Consider the following 20478-nt stretch of genomic DNA (forward strand, 5'->3'; position numbering starts at 1 on the left):
TATTAATAGTATTAATAGCCTTTCCACACGGCGCCCCGGCCGTATGGTCGCGAAAATACGGTATTTATATATGAAATGTCAGAATAGGTAATTTTTTTGACGATACCCCGGTTGAGAAAGGCTGATGTAGGTCAAGAGACATTCATATTGATTTTCACACTTTTTTTAACATGACCCCAGCGCAACTCACTCGCACAAATGCGAGTGGATACATATTTCTCTTCGCACCGGATGATTTTTATTCGCAAATGCGATGAAAACTGTCGCACTGTACAGCCCTGTGTACTATAACTATACTATACTAAACTATACTGTACTATAACTAGACTATACTATACTGTACTATAACTAGAGTATACTGTACTATAATTAGACTATACTGTACTATACTATACTATAACTGTACTATAACTAGACTATACTAAACTATACTGTACTATAACTATGCTAAACTATACTATAACTATACTACTATACTATAACTAGACTATACTGTACTAGACTATACTATAACTATACTGTACTATAACTATACTAAACTATACTGTTCTATAACTATACTAAACTATACTGTACTATAACTAAACTATACTATAACTAGACTATACTATAACTATACTAAACTATAACTAGATTACTATACGACTCACAACAGTGTGTTATGACCTACGACTCAGTGCAGTATTTTTACCTCTTTATATTCAACATTGCTTTTATCCTATCCTAGTAATTGTTCTATAAAGGAATTTAGAACTGAATTTTGTCAAAATTCTGTATTATATCACTGCACCTAAATGTTTCTACAGGACTGTCTCAGAAAATTAGAATATTGTGATAGAGTCATTTATTTTCTATAATGCAAAAATGTCATCCATTCTGGATTCATTACAAATCAAATTAAATATTACAAGCCTTTTATTATTTTAATATTGCTGATCATGGCTTACAGCTTAAGAAAACTCAAATATCATATCTCAAAAAATTAGAATATTCTGGGAATCTTAATCTTAAACTAGGGCTGTTCGATTAATCGATTTTAAATCATAATCGCGATTATGTAATTAGAACGATGTTAAAACGTGAAAGTCGATAACGCTACAAAACATGCTGCTAACGCTACAAAACATGCTGCTAACGCTACAAAACATGCTGCTAACGCTACAAAACATGCTGCTAACGCTACACAACAAGCCAGACATGTCAAAGGCAGAAATGTCCTGCATTTTGAACGTCTGACCCGCTAACATTTTCATCTCGTCAACTCAAACACGTCTCGTCATGTTTTATTCATCAAAGAGCTCGTTAAGCTCATCACGTCTCGCTATCGTCATGAACAAAGGTGCGTCAACGAAATAATTTCATCATCATTATCGTTGAAAAAAGAGAAAAGGAGGAAAAAAGAGGAAAAAAAGAGGAAAACAAGAGGAAAAAAGAAGAAAAAGGAGCAAAAAAGAGGGAAAAAAGCAAAAAAAAGAAGATAAAGAGGAAAAGAGGAAAACAAGACGACGAAAGGGGAAAACAAGATGAAAGGAGGAAAAAAGAGGAAAAGAGAGCAAAAAGAGGGCAAAAAAGATGAAAAAAAGAGAAAGAAAAGAGGAAAAAAGTGGAAAACAAGATGAAAACACGATGAAAAAAGAGAAAGAAAAGAGGAAAAGTTAGGAAAAAAAGTGGAAAACAAGATGAAAACAAAATGAAAAAAAATGAAAGAAAGAGAAAGAAAAGAGGAAAAAAGAGGAAAACAAGAAGAAAAAAGAGGAAAAATTAGGAAAAAAAGTGGAAAACAAGATGAAAACAAATTTTATTTGGAAATATAACTTACTGTATGTTTGCAAGTGCTGATTTGCTGATTTTTTTTTCAGAGATAAAACTTTATATTTCATTATATTTTTTAAAACGTTTTTTCAACTTATTTTACAGTTACAGTTTTGCACTTTATTCATTCATTTTTGGTTTAATAAGAGCAAAGTTTGCACTTAAAGCCCAATAGGGCAAAAGTTAAAAAAAAAAACAGCATATTTGAAATAATTTCTTTGCCTTCTGTCAATTCACAAAATAATCGTAATCAAAAATCGGATTTTGAGAGAAATTTTAGAATTTATTTTAAGATTTTATTTTTGGGCAAAATCGAACAGCCCTATCTTAAGTTGTAAGCCATAATCAGCAATATTAAAATAATAAAAGGCTTGCAATATTTCAGTTGATTTGTAATGAATCCAGAATGTATGACATACTAAAAATAATAAACAAATAAACTTTATTATTATTATTCTTACCTGGGGGGCCCATCGGGGGTCTGGTCCGCAGCGGGCCTCGTCCCCGGCCCATGGTGTTCCTGCAGCCGGGCCGCGGCGCCTCTGGCTCGGGCAGCGGCGCGCGGAGACGTCGCTGTAGCCTCGTTAGCTCAGTTAGCTCCGGGAACCTGGTCCAGATCTGGGAGCAGGTGGCGGATAAAGCGGCAGAACCGGTGGTTTCTGCTCCGAAACCTCGGGCAGCTTCACTAAAACACGTTTATTCAGAGATTATGGGAGAGAAATGTTAGATATTTTAGCAGAATTCGAGTTTCATTACGGCGCGTTGCTGCCCGCGGTCTCCTTCTTCTTCGTGGGAGGAATTTGTGGCAGACCGGAAGAAACAGCGCCCCCCCGCGGCGGAACAGCGGCACCCCGCGAATAAAGTAGTCATATTATGAGAATAAAGTCGTAATATTTTACAAGAATAAAGTCGTAATTTACGAGAATAAAGTCGTAATATTACAAGAATAAAGTCGTAATATTATGAGAATAAAGTCGTAATATTTTACAAGAATAAATTCGTAATTTATGAGAATAAAGTTGTAATGTATGAGAATAAAGTCGTAATATTTTACAAGAATAAAGTCGTAATATTATGAGAATAAAGTCGTAATATTTTACAAGAATTAAGTCGTAATTTATGAGAATAAAGTCGTAATATTATGAGAATAAATTCGTAATATTTTACAAGAATAAAGTCGTAATTTATGAGAATAAAGTCATAATATTACTAGAATAAAGTCGTAATATTACGAGAATAAAGTCGTAATATTACGAGAATAAAGTCGTAATTTATGAGAATAAAGTCGTAATATTTTACGAGAATAAAGTCGTAATATTACGAGAATAAAGTCGTAATATTATGAGAATAAATTCGTAATATTACGAGAATAAAGTCGTAAAATTACGAGAAATAAGTCGTAATTTATGAGAATAAAGTCATAATATTACTAGAATAAAGTCGTAAAATTACGAGAATAAAGTCGTAAAATTACGAGAATAAAGTCGTAATTTATGAGAATAAAGTCGTAATATTTTACGAGAATAAAGTCGTAATATTACGAGAATAAAGTCGTAATATTATGAGAATAAATTCGTAATATTACGAGAATAAAGTCGTAAAATTACGAGAATAAAGTCGTAATTTATGAGAATAAAGTCATAATATTACTAGAATAAAGTCGTAAAATTATGAGAATAAAGTCGTAATATTACGAGAATAAAGTCGTAATATTACGAGAATAAAGTCGTAATTTATGAGAATAAAGTCGTAATATTTTACGAGAATAAAGTCGTAATATTACGAGAATAAAGTCGTAATATTATGAGAATAAATTCGTAATATTACGAGAATAAAGTCGTAAAATTACGAGAATAAAGTCGTAATTTATGAGAATAAAGTCATAATATTACTAGAATAAAGTCGTAAAATTACGAGAATAAAGTCGTAATATTACGAGAATAAAGTCGTAATATTACGAGAATAAAGTCGTAATTTATGAGAATAAAGTCGTAATATTTTACGAGAATAAAGTCGTAATATTACGAGAATAAAGTCGTAATATTATGAGAATAAAGTCGTAATATTTTACAAGAATAAAGTCGTAATTTATGAGAATAAAGTTGTAATGTATGAGAATAAAGTCGTAATATTTTACAAGAATAAAGTCGTAATATTATGAGAATAAAGTCGTAATATTTTACAAGAATTAAGTCGTAATTTATGAGAATAAAGTCGTAATATTATGAGAATAAATTCGTAATATTTTACAAGAATAAAGTCGTAATTTATGAGAATAAAGTCATAATATTACTAGAATAAAGTCGTAATATTACGAGAATAAAGTCGTAATATTACGAGAATAAAGTCGTAATTTATGAGAATAAAGTCGTAATATTTTACGAGAATAAAGTCGTAATATTACGAGAATAAAGTCGTAATATTATGAGAATAAATTCGTAATATTACGAGAATAAAGTCGTAAAATTACGAGAAATAAGTCGTAATTTATGAGAATAAAGTCATAATATTACTAGAATAAAGTCGTAAAATTACGAGAATAAAGTCGTAAAATTACGAGAATAAAGTCGTAATTTATGAGAATAAAGTCGTAATATTTTACGAGAATAAAGTCGTAATATTACGAGAATAAAGTCGTAATATTATGAGAATAAATTCGTAATATTACGAGAATAAAGTCGTAAAATTACGAGAATAAAGTCGTAATTTATGAGAATAAAGTCATAATATTACTAGAATAAAGTCGTAAAATTACGAGAATAAAGTCGTAATATTACGAGAATAAAGTCGTAATATTACGAGAATAAAGTCGTAATTTATGAGAATAAAGTCGTAATATTTTACGAGAATAAAGTCGTAATATTACGAGAATAAAGTCGTAATATTATGAGAATAAATTTGTAATATTACGAGAATAAAGTCGTAATATTATGAGAATAAAGTCGTAATATTATGAGAATAAATTCATAATATTACGAGAATAAAGTCGTAATATTATGAGAATAAAGTCGTAATATTTTACAAGAATAAAGTCGTAATTTATGAAAATAAAGTCGTAATATTACGAGAATAAAGTCGTGGCGCGGGGTGGCGCCATTCCCAGGTATCTATGTCTTATGTTGTCAGTATGAATGGGAGGATGTTGGACCGTTTCCCCCTCCGTCTGGGGGCTCCGGCGGCTCCGGGGGCGACTGGATGGCCGGTGGGGGGACGCGGGTGTCTTATCAGGGCCGGCTTTGCTGGTCCTGCCTCCTGGCTTCGGCCTCCGCTCCCCCTCTTGCCCCCCCTACACGATTCATACGCACATAGGCGAGGGGCGGGGGGTCCGGGTCGTGGGGGGCACTGTCCCGCGTGGCCCGGCACTCCCCGCCTCACGGTTTTAACAGCAAACTAGACACTGCACATTCAACACTTTATAAATACACTTGACAAGGACACGTAGTTCGGGAGGGGGGGGGGGGTCGGTGTCAATCGATACTTGGCCCTCCCTCCTCCCTGTTTTTATGGCATTAATCACATGCACTCAACACAAGGGGCGGGAGGGGGTCCCACATCACCCGCGTTCCCTCACCGGCCTGGGCCTCGGACGGGTGGGTCGGGTTACCCGGGCCTGGCGGGGCCCGCCGTGCAGCCTGGGGTGCCTTCTGGCGGTGCTGGACCCCCCCGGGGAGGGGGAAACGGTGCGTGATTGTATGTCTGTGTCGGTGAGAATGCGGTATGGAAGGGTCCTGCCATGGAGGATTTGAGCCTCCATTGGCAGGACATCAAAAACTTAATAATTTATCAATATTATATTATACAAAGATGGTTATTATTATTATTATTATTATTAGTATTATTATTATTATTATTATGTATAGTATATTATATTATTATTAGTATAGGTATCGGATAGGTGAATGGATGAATGAATGGGATGCCTGGGTCTGGGGCCCTCCGTTGTCGGGCCTGCGCGGGTGTCGCCTTGTTGGGGGGTTCCCTCTCTCCGGGCCCGTCTCCGGTCCCCCCCGCTGCCTCTACGGCGGGGCGCCCCTCTGGTCTTGGAGGGCCACTTTCGTGGGGGACGGGTGCGCCTGCCCGCGTCGGCGGCCGGGGCGGCTCTGTCTCTCCGGGCAGGCTGGCCCCCTGCCGGGTGGGGGTCGTGGGCCTGAAGGGTGAGGGCCTCCTGGCCACGTGTCCGGCCCGGACCGGGTGGCCGGGGATTGCCTGGGTCGTGGTCCGCCGCCGCGGGATCCCTGGCTGCTTCTTTCCGCGCCGTGGGGGCCCCGCCCGCGGGCCCCCTCGGCCGCCGCCGGGTGGGGGGGGGGCCTCGCAGGCGGTGGGTTGCCTCCCTCCTACTTCTCCCCTCTGTGGGGTTTGCCGGTGGCCTGGGTTCCGGGCTCTTCCTTGTCGGCCTCTGGTCTCGCGGGTGGCGGGGTTGCTCCCCCCCTCCCCCACTATAGATACACTTCAGGTGGAGTTTTGTTTGGTTTATTACACACACACACACACACACACACACACACACACACACACACACACACACACACACACATAGTCATTTAGTCACATGCACACACACACACACACACACACACACACACACACACACACACACACACACACACACGCATGATCATATACATACACACACACACACATAGACATACACACTGGCTTGTTCACCTGCATGCTGGCTCTCTAGTTTTTGGGTTTAGGTAGCGGGTAGCGATAGCTTAGCTCAGACTGCGATCAGATCTCAAGATTTAGGTCGATTGCTGTTCGTGTTTTGGTTGGCTCCGTGCCGGTTTCGTGCTTTGTTTGTGGTTTTTTGTTGCAGATTTCCAGTGCTTGACGTGTGTCTCCGTGTGTTCCTGCTTCCTGGATTGGCAGTGGATGTCGTCACCCCCCCCCCCACCCCCACCCCCCCCAAAAAAAAAAAAAAAAAAAAAAACACTGGGTTTGTATGTGTATATTTATGTATGTGTACGCATATGTGTGCGTATATATATGTATATATTACATATAGTAATAATGCACATATATACACTTTTGGTTTCTACCGTCATGGTATCAATCAATAATATGTGTGCAGACAAGGTAAAAAAAAAAAAAAGAAAAAAAAAAAAAGAGAATAAAGTCGTAAAATAGAAAAAAATAGAAATACAAACCTGTGTCTCCCTGTTTTTACAGACTCAATAAACCGAAGTCAGTTCACTTCATTAATGTTTTATTTTCCCCAAAAAAAATTACATGCAGTGTATTAAAATCAGGATATCAAATAATTAAAAATAAATCATGATCATGTTTGTCTACCAGGTTAATACAGATGTTTGACTGAAAGAAACTTAAACAAAATCAATGTTTCACATATGAAGGTTTTATGAACCAGTCAAGAATTATAAAATAAACATACATATACATTTTTTTTTTTTTTTTTTTTCCCTTTGTCGGCACACATATTAATGATTGATACCATGACGGTAGAAACCAAAAGCATACACATGTGCATTATTACTATATTTAATATATATACATATATATACGCATACATATGTGTACACATACATAAATATACACATAGAAACCCAGGGTTTTTTTTTTTTGGGGGGGGGGGGGGGGGGTGACGACATCCACTGCCAATCCAGGAAGCAGGAACACATGGAAACACGCACTGGAAATCTGCAACAAAAGACCACAAACAAAACACGAAACCGGCACGGAGCCAACCAAAACATGAACAGCAATCGACCTAAATCTTGAGATCTGATCGCAGTCTGAGCTAAGCTAGGCTAGGCTACCGCTACCTAACCCCAAAAACTAGAGAGCCAGAAACGGCAGCAGCCGAGGGGGTCCGCGGGCGGGGCCCCCCCACATATATATGACGCAACAATTATAAAACATTTGCTCACATGAGAACCAGCTGTGTTTTTAGACGTTTAAACAGTTTGCCATGCTTTAGTATCTTTTAATTGAAGTTTATTTAAAAACTCTGATCTTTGGACTGAAACTTGAGCGACTTATAAACTCTGACATTTGAACACTTACAACATTTACACAGAAATATGTTCTTTAATACCTATTTTATTTGACTTTTACTCTTTTATGTTATAAAATATAAAATCAGCAGGTTGATTAAAAATATCTCTCAGATTTAGGAACATGGTAAATTTTTATGTCATATTTTTAACTGGTTACAACATTTATTTAAATAGTAAAGTTTGAAAGTAAAACATAAAATCTCGTCCAGGTGATTCCAGCACATTTATAACATGAATACAAACTTGGATAAAATGAATCACAACTTTATAAACCTTTATATTGTGTTATCTTATTAAATGCTGAACAATTATGCTGAATGTTTTACAATAATATTTAAATGTGTCGTATTTTCAACGTTTTGAGATTCGTTTATTTTCACATGTGAACTTTTTACTTCAAATAATCCTGATCTTGGAAAAGTTATTCCATCAAAACCTTAAAGACACATGAATATATTTTCTTTATCTCAGGATAATCTATTCTTTGTCTGACAGATTCTGATCTCAGAAGTTTTTGCATCACCAGACTCTAAAACACCGAAATAAGGGAAGAGTTTCTCAGTGAAAGTGTATTTGTGAGTGTAGATGTGTGTCATGTCTTCAGCGTTGTAGAAGGAAACCGTCCCCCCGTCATAGTCCAGCTGGACTCTGATCCTCTGGAGACTCTTCTTCACCTTGATGGTCTCACCATCACCATTGGTGTATTTTCCATCACGATGCAACAAACACCAGATTCCATGTTCAGGAGAAGCAGACAACTCTCCCTTCCTGTCAACTGAGTCTTTAACCAAACCAACATTCCACCTGGGATGATCTCCCACCTCCACCTCCCAGCTGTGTTTCCCTGAGGTCAAACCCTTGGAACCAAAAACATGGGGGTATTTGATGTTTCTCCCTGGATTATCAGGAAGCTGCTGCTTTGTACCTCCACGTCTCACACTGGTCAGATCAGCAGACAGATAGAGGAAGGGGTGTGCAGTGTTTGAGTCCAGAACCACCGGGCTGAAGTGGACCTGGTCCCCCATCTTCTCCCAGACTCTGAAGGCCAGGTTTCCCAGGTGTTTGGCCTCGTCTACCAGAGCTCCTGAGAGCAGCCGTGGATCTGACACTGAGCTCTGCTCTCTGGCTCTGTCCCGGGTGGGTTTAAACCTGCTGAGGAACGTCATGTTGTCTTTCTGCAGCTCTTCTTCCACAGCAGAGATGCTGTCTGACAGAGAGGAGATCTGCTCCTGGATCCTCTTCCTCTCCCCGCTGATTCTCCTCCCCTTCTGCTCCTCTTCCTCCCTCAGAGCTGCCAGTCTGGACTCCTCTTCCTCCTTCAGGAACTGCTGCAGTTTGTTGAACTCTGCTCTGATCTGCTTCTCTGTGGACAGCAGCTGCTTCTCCGAGTGTTCAACCACATCTTTATATGTTTTCTCCACTTGTTTGTATTTGTTCCTCTTGTCCTGCAGAGACTTTAAGTCAGATTTCAGCAGCTCCTTCAGCTCACCGACTGCTTCTTCTACAGGAACCACTTTGTGGTTCTGGTGCAGAGAAAACTCACAGACAGGACACACAGCTCTCTGTTCGTCTCTACAGAACAGTGGAGTTGTTCCTGGGTGTTTCCTACAAACCTCCACCCTCTTTTCCTCTTTTTCAGTCTCAGACGATTCACCTGTCTGTGTTCCAGCAAAAGAGTCGGCAAGTTCCTTCAGTGAAAAGTTCACAACATGATCTTTAGAAGATTTTCTTTTACAGATGGGACAGTTTCTGTTTTTAGCTTCTTCCCAGAACGTTTTCAGGCAGCTTGAACAGAAGTTGTGGCTGCAGCTCAGAGACACCGGATCTTTGAAAGTCTCTAAACAAACCTGGCAGCTCAGGAAATCTTTAAGAGTTTTCTCAGCCATTTCTTCAAATCTTTGAAGTATTCTTCAATTGGTAAACTCACCAGTTAAATGTCCCTCTGAATCACAGATTTAAGTCCTTTAATTTCAGGTTTTTAGTTAAAAATCTCCACCCTGAAATGGCGTCTCAGCTCCGTTCAGTCAGGTCAAAAGTGACATGAACTTTGAGTTTTACCTATCTTTTACCTACCTTTCCTGACGTCAGCAGAAAGATTTACATGTTCTTATCAGCAGGGGGCGCAGTTTGACTTGTTATTCAGAAACACAATCAAGTGACTTGAATGTACTTTTTTGTATCTTTGTATTGTTGTTTTTCTTTTTAAAAAGAAAAAATATTAACAAAATAATTACCCGTCTGTATGTTTACGAGAATAAAGTCGTAATATTACGAGAATAAAGTTGTAAAATAGAAAAACAAATGGGCAGCAGCCCGCCGTGGCACTCGCGAAATGTCTGCGAGGAAATTGTCTAGTTAGTGCCACGGCTGCGCCAAGTGGCACACCTCCTCCATAGCTATACAATAGCAATGGAGGGCAGTGCCTCTTGGCGCAGGCAGAGGCACTATTGTTATTGTGTGCGTTTCATCTTATTATTATTCATTTTCCGGACAAACTTCGGCGCGTAATTAGTCCTGCAGCTTTGAGAAAACGCGAAAAGTAAAAACGTAGAAACGTGCGCCTTAAGCGGGAATCGTGTGCTATGAATTTTATTAGCGATTGGTGCTTTTACCACCATCCGGAACGCATTGGGAGAACTTTGGGGCCTCACCACTCGCACACCGTTACTCGAAAAATTCTGAACCGATTTAGAAAGTTATAGGCCCTGAATTTAACTACAGTCCTGTGGATTTTCAGAGCGATTGCACAAATGGTTTTTGCACGAAGTGCAAAAACAATTCCAAATTTCCAAACTAATGGGGAGATTTTCCCATGTAAGTGAATGGGGCAGAATGTCACACTGTGGGTGGAAGGAGGTTCGAAAAAACCCAAAATTCACCATTTTTCTTAGTCACGTATCTTTCTCATACTTGCACGTAAAAATGTCATTCAAACTTCAAAACGGAGGAAAACTTCTCTTCTCTCTCCAAACCTGAAACTGTTTTTTCCTAAGATGTACACTTTGAGAACTTGTCACAAGGCAAAAGCTGGCGCTTTCTCACAGCCAACCCGGAATGTTCTGAAGTCGAGGTTCTTGTTGCCCCTAGCAACCAGAGCACAGCTGCTGACTGATTAGACTGAGCCAGAACTGGTCACATGACTCAGTCAGTACAGACTTCATATACTTTAACCTGTAAAATGGAGAAATCTGAACCGTGACCTTTTGACCTTAGATGATCCCCAGTCCTGCTGGGAACCGGTTCCTGGGATATATATATATATATATATATATATATATATATATATATATATATATATATATATATATATATATATATATATTTATATATATATATATATATATATATATATATATATATATATATATATATATATATAAATATATATGGTAACACTTTACAATAAGGGTCCCTTAATTAACGTTAGTTAATGCATTATTAAGCATTAATTAACAGTTTAATAATAGTTAAATAACCATTATGTATTACTTAACATTAATTAGCATATTAGTTAATGCATTAATAAACAGTTAGTTAATGCATTATTAAGCATTAATTAACAGTGTAATAATAGTTAAATAACCATTATTATGTATTACTTAACATTAATTAGCATATTAGTTAATGCATTAATAAACAGTTAATTAATGCCTACTGCTCAGAGTTAATTAATACATTAGTAAGCATTAATAAACATTACATGATGTAATTATTTATCCTTATGTATGCATTACTTAGTATTAAGTAATACATTAGTTAATACATAAGTAAAACGTTAATAATGTCCCTAGTAATCATTTACTAATGGTGTTTATTTGGAGTGAATAAGCATTAAGTAACAGCTACCTAATACATCTACTAATCATTCGCTAATGGTGTACATGTTTACTGGATGGGCATTATTAAACAACTATTTAGAGTCTTAAGTAATCATTTCCTAATGGTGCTGTGTATGTTATCAGGTAGCTTACCTGACCTTATGATAGGTAACCTGACATAAACCTTAATAAATGTATAGGAGTGGCTCATAACCATTACTTAACCATTAGTAAAGGCTTGCTGGACCCTTATTGTAAAGTGTAACACATTTATCCCTTAGGTAACACATTATTAATGCTTAACTGCCTCATAAGCATTACTTAACCATAATTAACCATTAGTAAATACTATTCTGGACCCTTATTGTAAAGTGTAACACATTTATCCCTTAGGTAACACATTATTAATGCTTAACTGCCTCATAAGCATTACTTAACCATAATTAACCATTAGTAAATACTATTCTGGACCCTTATTGTAAAGTGTAACACATTTATCCCTTAGGTAACACATTATTAATGCTTAACTGCCTCATAAGCATTACTTAACCATAATTAACCATTAGTAAATACTATTCTGGACCCTTATTGTAAAGTGCAACACATGTATCCCTTAGGTAACACATTATTAATGCTTAACTGCCTCATAAGCATTACTTAACCATAATTAACCATTAGTAAAGGCTTGCTGGACCCTTATTGTAAAGTGTAACACATTTATCCCTTAGGTAACACATTATTAATGCTTAACTGCCTCATAAGCATTACTTAACCATAATTAACCATTAGTAAAGGCTTGCTGGACCCTTATTGTAAAGTGCAACACATGTATCCCTTAGGTAACACATTATTAATGCTTAACTGCCTCATAAGCATTACTTAACCATAGTTAACCATTAGTAAATTAAGCAATCACATATAAAGAAGTTTACACTTTTTATTTAAAACAAAATAAAACAGATAACAGATAACAGATAACATTTGTTATATGTATACATCTTATACATATATATATACATATATTTATATATATATATATACATATATATATATATATATATATATATATATATATATATATATATATATATATATATATATATATATACACACACACATCTGTGATAACAGATACGTAACAACAATTCACAGAGGAGAGCTTTGAACAAACATTATTTAGTAACATAATACAATAACAGAGTATGATAGGCTGGCATAATTTTATCATCCTTCATTTTATGTATTGTAGCAGAAATGACTTCAGTGGCCTTTATAACCTCCTTGCATCTTTTAGCAAAGTCTGCCACCGTCTCCCCCTTCTCCACCTGATCATATTCTTCTGGAGCAGCTATTGCGAGCTTGGCAATCGCTGCAGTCCTCACAATAGTAAGTCTGTCTACTCCATACTTCTCGAAGGATTTGGCCATATTCTTCCCCGTCTGGGAAATGGCAAGGACTTCCTTGTACCGCTTCACCACATCACCTGGTCCTCCAACTAATATAAACACACAAGAACAAGAAGGAATGTATCATTTGAATCATGAGACTGATGAGAAGAAAAAAACAAATCATTGTATTTTACTGTTAATGTTCAATGTGCCGCGAGACACACTAATCCCATATGTGACACCTCAACACAGTGTAGAAGGATTTTCTGGCACAACTTCACCAAGGTACATGGAAACACCATGACACACACAGGGAATTATCAAGGCTAAATTGGGAGAAAAAGAGGGGAAAATGCTAAATAAAAATGGACACATTTGGGGTGAATCATTTTTGGAAATGAACATTCATTTGGACCGTACTGGTCCTTCTGGTACATCCCTCTATTAGCGTGCAGGGCTTGAATTTAGCACTCGCCACTTGCCATTTGCGACCCAAATTCCTCAAGTGGCGAGACAGATTTTCTTGCCACTTGGCTAGTTAGAAAAATCGAGATTCCCAACTGTTGTGCCATTTATAAATCAAATTGAGATTCCCAATACTGTGCGCACCATTGCACCTTTTTATTTTTTATTCTTGATGTCAACTCCGGGTGAACCGTCTGAGTCTGACTCTGAAGAATGAATAGTAAACACTCTGAAGAACAACTGGAGAAAATGGACCAATGCAATGTCTCAGTTTGACCAGCAGGGGACACACTGTTTAGTTCCTTAAATGGTTTAGCTGGTGTCTTGTGGTTGTCTTAAGACAGGCTAGGTTGGTTGTTGTAGTCTTTATAAGACACTTTCGAGCTAATAATAAAAAGGCTGCTTGTTTTTAAATTCCCTTGTTCGTTCTGATTTGGACATTTTTATCCAGCCCAGAATAAACACATTATTTATACAATACACCTGCTGCATTATAGAATATACAGACAGGACAGGATCAAAGTGTTACTTTGAAGGTGTAATGCTATATATTCCTCCATAAATGTTAGATTTACAATTAAGTAGGCAACTACTGAAATTAAATTATACAAGAACACATCATGCAATCTCATTTTCCACCAATAGTATAGTAGTACACTAATGAATGATAATTGTAGCGAATAGAAAAACAGGATTGATGTAATATGGTACTACCATGACTGCTATATACAAATGATGTCGAAATACAAAAGTAAAGCAACGTTTTGGTTTTGGCTAGTAAAAAATCTGGTTGGCTAATAACTTTTTTCATCTACTAGCCACTTGGCTAGTAAGTCAAAAAGTTAATTTCAAGCCCTGTCAGCTTGTCATGAGAGATTGATCTACTTGTAGGGACAACAGACACATACAGCTCAAGCCAGCCAAGAAATACGTTTCACATACCCCGCAGGCGAGAGCGATGTTTGCTTTTCTTCGCCTTTTTCTCCTTATCCTGTCAGAGCTGGATTCAGAGCTGGATTCAGAGTCATCCTCACTGTCGTCTTCACTGTCATGCTGCATCTCAGATCCCCTCATCGCTTCATCATCACTGTCTTCTCTTCTGGACTGTTGAGCCTCCTTGGGACATGTCAAAGCTATGGATGCAAGGATTGATAGTTGATTACATCAGTTTGATTGCTTATTGTATACAAACACCTACAACAACAAACACAGCTATGACACAACTTTCGCACCCACAGCGTACACACCCATCATTCTTTAACCCTCGAGCATCCCTTAAAATTAATATACACTTTTTACCCATAGTCCAAATTTGCCTCATTGACTACCATCTCATAAAAGTGCAATAAAAATGTAATACATATTTATTTTCACTTTCACCACATAAAATCTTTTCAACAACTTCAGACCTAGCCATAGATATAAAGTTAATTATAATCTTTAAACATTATTTTTTACAACTCCTGATTTTTTCAATAGAAAAATCACAAAATATGCAATATTTTCAAAAATTTGGTTCAAAGTGAAATATATTACAGCATTGACTATGTCAATAATTAATAACATTTATTTTGATGCATTATTATTTTTGGAACAATGAGAGTTCATTTAAAAAAACTTACACTCTTTACCTTCATGTCCAAATTTGCCCCATTGACTCCCATTATAACCACATATTTTTTATGTACTGTAATTCTTACCTATTATAATTTTTTTCAGACGAATTCCTAATAAATCTAAGCCTCTACCTTCAAAATAGAGAGAAAACAGGTTTTATGTCTGGTGACCCCCCAAAACTAGCAGGGGCAGCAGAGCTTCATCACATCAAGCTTCAGTGACGTCTCATCCATCCCGCTCCGTGTTTAGTTGGGGTCTTTCGTTTAAAAAAGTGTCAGCCTTCACGAGGTGTATTAGCTTCTACACACACCCAGTTACATGACTGAGAAGTCAGTCTTTCAAATTTACCGACGTAAACTTCTTCTTCTCCATTATTCAAGTGTTACTGAGTCAAATATGCAGCATCTTTTTGAAAAGTTTACATTTTGTCAGAATGATGTATTTGTTATGACAACTCGAATTGTGAACTTTTCAAAGAAAAGTGTCATAAAGTTAAAATTAAGAGCTAACAGTTTAACGTAGTTAGATTAATCTTACCATGTTTTCTAGATGAATTTCCCTTTTCCGCTTTTTTCTTGTGCGTGGTTATCCTGGTCCTGCAGGTGAGACTCCGAGCTCATCCATCTGGAGACGCTTCTGTAGCTGGGGCCGCGGTCAGTGCGCGCAAAGAAAAAAGTGCGGCGTGCGGCGTTCAGGCCAATTCGGAACTAAGGCTTTTAACTAAGGACTAATATTGGTGCTCCTAATCGGGAAATTCAGAGTCTTCTTGGAGAATCAGTTTTCTGACATCTGACAACAATGTCTAATGTCAATGTCTGGAACGCTTTGAAGACAGAAATGGGAGTTTTCAATGGGGAAACCCAGAGTTCTGAGGTGTCATGAACGCAGCATTGGCGCGCACCAGAACTCAGGAGTTATCGCGGTGTAACCTGGTTGTAACTGCCTTGTAGGAGGAGCAGGATTTTCTGGCAGGACGGACAGTAATTTTAACAGGATAGCCATTTATCAAGCTGCACGTTTCATTTTAGGAGCACACGGCATGCGTGGGTTAAAGTTAGCAAAAAGTTGAGTGAGCTGACAGAAGACAAAAAAAAAAAAAACAAACACCTCAAACTAATTGAATGGCTCCAAAAGAAAAAAATACTGAGATGGAATGTCAAGTGCAACCGGTGCCATCACAAAATGAAGCTGAAGAAAAAGATTGTGGATCTGTGGACCGATTTGAATGGTAGGTAACTTTGGCTAACATTGTGGGATAACTTTTTTGGTCAGTATTATTATTGTTATTATTATTGTTATTATTATTATTATTATTATTATTATTATTATTATTATTATTATTATTATTATTATTATTATTATTATTATTATTATTAATAATAATAATAATAATACATTTTATTTGTAGAGCACTTTTCATGTATAATCTCAAAGTGCATTACATAAACAAGGGAAAGTCAGGGCACATAAAAGACGAGAAGTAAAAAAAGGATAAAAATAGTAAAAAACATCTAAGAAAGACCAGGGAAAGCCTTCCTGAACAGGAAAGTTTTAAGCCCCTTTTTGAAGGAGTCCACAGACTGGGGTTGACGGAGGTGTTCAGGGAGGGAGTTCCAGATGTGGGGGGCAGCGGAGCAGAAAGCTCGGTCTCCCATGGAGCGGAGTCGTGTGCGGGGCTGGTAGAGGAGGTTGGTCTTTTGTGAGCGGAGGTTCCGGTTGGATGAGTGAGGGGTCAGGAGGTCTTTGAGGTATTGAGGGGCAGTGCTGTAGATGCAGAGGTGGGTGATGAGGGCGATCTTGAATTGGATTCTTGCGGTTATGGGAAGCCAGTGGAGTTTCTGGAGAATAGGGGTGATATGGTCGTATTTGCAGGTTCTCATCAGAGTTCGGGCGGCACAGTTCTGAATGAGTTGGAGTTTCCGAAGGTGTTTGTTGGGGATACCGATGAGCAGGCTGTTGCAGTAGTCAAGCCTGGAGGAGATAAGAGCGTGGACGAGTTTTTCTGCATCAGGGAAAGTGAGGAAGGGGCGGAGTTTGGATAGGTTCTTTATGTGGAAGAAGCAGGTTTTGTACAGATGTTTGATGTGGTTTATGAAGGTGAGTTGTGGGTCCAGCTTCACACCGAGGTTTGTAACAGAGGTGGAGAGGGGGATGTCTTGACCGGAGAAGGAGATGGTGGTTATGGGTGATGACTGGACCTGGTGAGGGGTGCTAATTTGTATGGCTTCGGTTTTGGAACTGTTGAGTTGGAGGAAGTTGTGACTCATCCACGCCCTAATCTCCTCCAGGCAGTTAGAGAGGGCTTGAGTAGGTGAAGATGAGGGGACTGGGGTGGAACGAAGGTTGGGGTCAGTCCGGAGGTACAGCTGAGTGTCATCGGCATAGCAGTGAAACGAGACTCCGTGCCGGCTGATGACACGACCCAGGGGCAGCATGTACAAGATAAAAAGGAGAGGTCCTAGGACAGATCCTTGGGGGACACCACACGTAACAGGGGCTGTTTGGGACTTGGAAGATCCCAAGCTGACATACTCTGTCCTGTTACCAAGGTAGGAGGTGAACCAGTCCAGTGTGGAGTGATGGAGACCAACGTCGGTGTGCAGACGGTTTAGGAGGATGTGGTGGTCAACAGTATCGAAGGCTGCTGAAAGGTCGAGGAGGATGAGCAGGGAGGGGGATCCAGAGTCGGCAGAGATGAGAAGGTCATTGGTTACCCTCAATAATGCTGTTTCTGTACTATGGGCAGTACGGAAACCAGATTGGAAAGTTTCAAATAGTGAATGGTGTTGACGATGTTCCTGTAATTGTGTGGCAACAGCTTTTTCAAGCACCTTGGACAGAAATGGAAGATGGGAAATGGGCCGGTAGTTGGAAAGACATTCTGGGTCGAGGGTGGGTTTTTTCAGAAGGGGCTTGATAATGGCAGTCTTGAGTGACGGCGGGACATGACCGGAGTTTAACGAGTGGTTTATTATTTGTGTGATGAGAGGGCTTATAACAGACAGGTTGGATTTGATGAGTGCTGTAGGAATGGGATCCAAAGTGGAAGTGGAGGGTTTCATTGTTTTGATGAGACTCTCAACTTCGGGCTGTGTGACAGGAACAAAGGTGATGAAGGGTGCAGGTAGAGGGCAGGCAGGTGGCAGAAATGGTGCTGAGGAGCCTGCGAGCTGGGACCGGATGGAGTTGATCTTGTCCAACTGAAAGAAATCTGTTGCAGTGTTCGGCTGTGGACTCTGTCTGGGTTTGGTTTTTGGAGTTTAGGAGAAGATTTATGGTGGAAAAAAGTTGTTTTGAATTTTCTGGACTGCTGTTGATGATGTTTGAATAATAGGTGGACCGGGCTTCTTTAAGGGCTGCTGCGTAGGCCTTCTGATGGTCTTTGTAGGCCAGCTTGTGTACCACCAGGCCGGATGATTTGACTCGCCTTTCAATGGCCCGGCCAGCAGCTATTATTATTATTATTATTATTCGCCAGCTTGATTTCATGATGGACAACATTGCTGCATCCTCAAGAACCCTTTCAAGCATGGCAAAGCAACGGGAGGTCTGCGTGACAGCGATGGAGAGGCTGCATCATAGAGAAGGACAGAGAATTGGGGGAAGGAGCATTTCGTGGTGATAGATGAGTCACTTCAGACATAAAAGAAAGGTAACTTTTTATATTAACTGCTACAAATTGTTAGGCTGCTAATTATGACTTAGTCTTGTGATGCCCAACGTTCAGGTCGAGACTGGACAAGACTTGAATGTCTGGGGAAGTTAGTGCAGGATTTTGTAATAGTGCTACCGCTGGTTGCAACCAGCTTCCTTGAAAAGGTAAAATAGGTAAAATAGGCAGGTTAAATAAGAGTTTTCTTTTTCCTGCTCCTTTCTGAACATGGATAAAGATGCAACTGTTTGCTATTTCCTTTGGTACAATTTGAATGTTTCCATGGGCAGAACAAGTAAATGAAATTAAATGAAAATCTGTGTTAGTCTTTCATCCTCAACCAATGATTGGTTAGCTCTGCTTTGCACACACCTTACCAGAAACGTCAGCAATGTTAGCAACGAAAGGCCCACCCTAAAAGACTGTTGGTTGGTTTTGCAACACTGTTTTTTTTTAAACTCACAAAACGTTTCCACCCAGACACCCGCTTATTTTTACAAAATTGAGGTGGAACTTCCCCAGACAATCATTTTGAAATATTAGAGTTTGGAAACGAGACTAGTTATAACCACATCACCAATGTGGAAAAATTAATTAGTATATTCAAAGATTCAATATGTAAATTTTGATCAGAATTTTGAGGTAAAACATTACAAAATCATGTGCAATTATCAGAAATATGTTTAGAAAGAAGAGTTTAAATGTTATGTCAAAGACATTTACCAATTGAAGATGCAAAAGGCACCAAATACAAGCGTAACAGTAAAAGTTGGTGGCGAAGTGCAAATATGCGGCCTCCAGCAGGGAGCAGGGTGCAGATTTTTATTTTAAAAGTTGTACCAGCGCTCCTGCTCCATCCCGCTCCAATTTAGCTCCAGGGCCACCCATACCTGACCTACAACCAGCTTGTTTTCTAGCTGGATCTGTTTGTTATCGAAAAGTATGTAATTGATTAAATTATTATTCAAACTGTGGGAGGGAAGAGATCTGAAACAGAACTCATACTGGAATCTGACGATGCCAGGTTTGGGTTTAAGTGTACAACGCTGCTTTTTTGGACAGGTCTGTGAGCAAGGAGCAAGAAAATTCTCACCTGCTCTGTTTCCCTCACATGATCTGGTCCACCATCCACATGTAGAGACCTATACTGTATTTTTTAGCCTGGTATTTGGCTGTACTTTGTGTGTATAAAAAGAGTTAAAAACTGCAAGATCTAACTGCTGTCTGAGCGTCGATCAGCTGAGCCAGAGCACAATGGGTGTAGCGCTACACAGCTGTAGCAGCATGTGTGTATGTTTTATAACATCGGCAAGAAAAAAAAACATTGTTGATTGTCTTCTCAATCGCAGTGAAACGATTGGATTGCCGATCGACAGAAGCCAAGTTGAAACAGCAGCCCATCATTTATAATGTTCATGCTTATAGTGATGAAAAACGGAATGGGACAGAATCATTCCTATAGAAACTCTTACATTTGGCTATAGTAATCATCCATTCCATGGAAATCTTGCATTTTACTTTGTCTAATCAGATTTGTCAACTTTATTCCTGCTAACATTATAAATGCATCTGACACAAGGTTAATAATCTTGTTTCTTGTTCTGTCATTTTCCCCAAAACACAGTATGGAAGGGGCAGGATGGCTGGGGGCTGGAAGCGGAGGAAGTGGGTGTTCGGGATGCTGGGGGTGCAAAGCACGCGGAGGC

The 20478-nt window shown here is 38.7% G+C and overlaps 2 protein-coding genes across 3 annotated transcripts in view; both read right to left on the bottom strand.

Annotated features, from left to right (window-relative positions):
• The window catches only part of si:dkeyp-121d4.3 (uncharacterized), a 40866-nt gene extending 38268 nt beyond the window's left edge, over positions 1-2598 (bottom strand). For both annotated transcript variants that reach the window (XM_061745941.1, XM_061745942.1), the window contains exon 1: positions 2274-2598. The gene's annotated coding sequence lies outside the window, so the exon portion shown is untranslated. The remainder of the gene's footprint in view (positions 1-2273) is intronic.
• A 5446-nt stretch (positions 2599-8044) lies between these two features.
• Positions 8045-9855, bottom strand: LOC133463631 (nuclear factor 7, brain-like). Its single transcript, XM_061745275.1, has one exon. The coding sequence runs from the start codon at positions 9716-9718 to the stop codon at positions 8300-8302; it is 1419 nt and encodes a 472-aa protein (XP_061601259.1). The 5' UTR covers positions 9719-9855; the 3' UTR covers positions 8045-8299.
• Between the last annotated feature and the right edge of the window lie 10623 nt (positions 9856-20478).

This window comes from Cololabis saira, chromosome 17 (genome assembly GCF_033807715.1).
Source record: "Cololabis saira isolate AMF1-May2022 chromosome 17, fColSai1.1, whole genome shotgun sequence".
Classification (NCBI taxonomy): domain Eukaryota; kingdom Metazoa; phylum Chordata; class Actinopteri; order Beloniformes; family Belonidae; genus Cololabis; species Cololabis saira.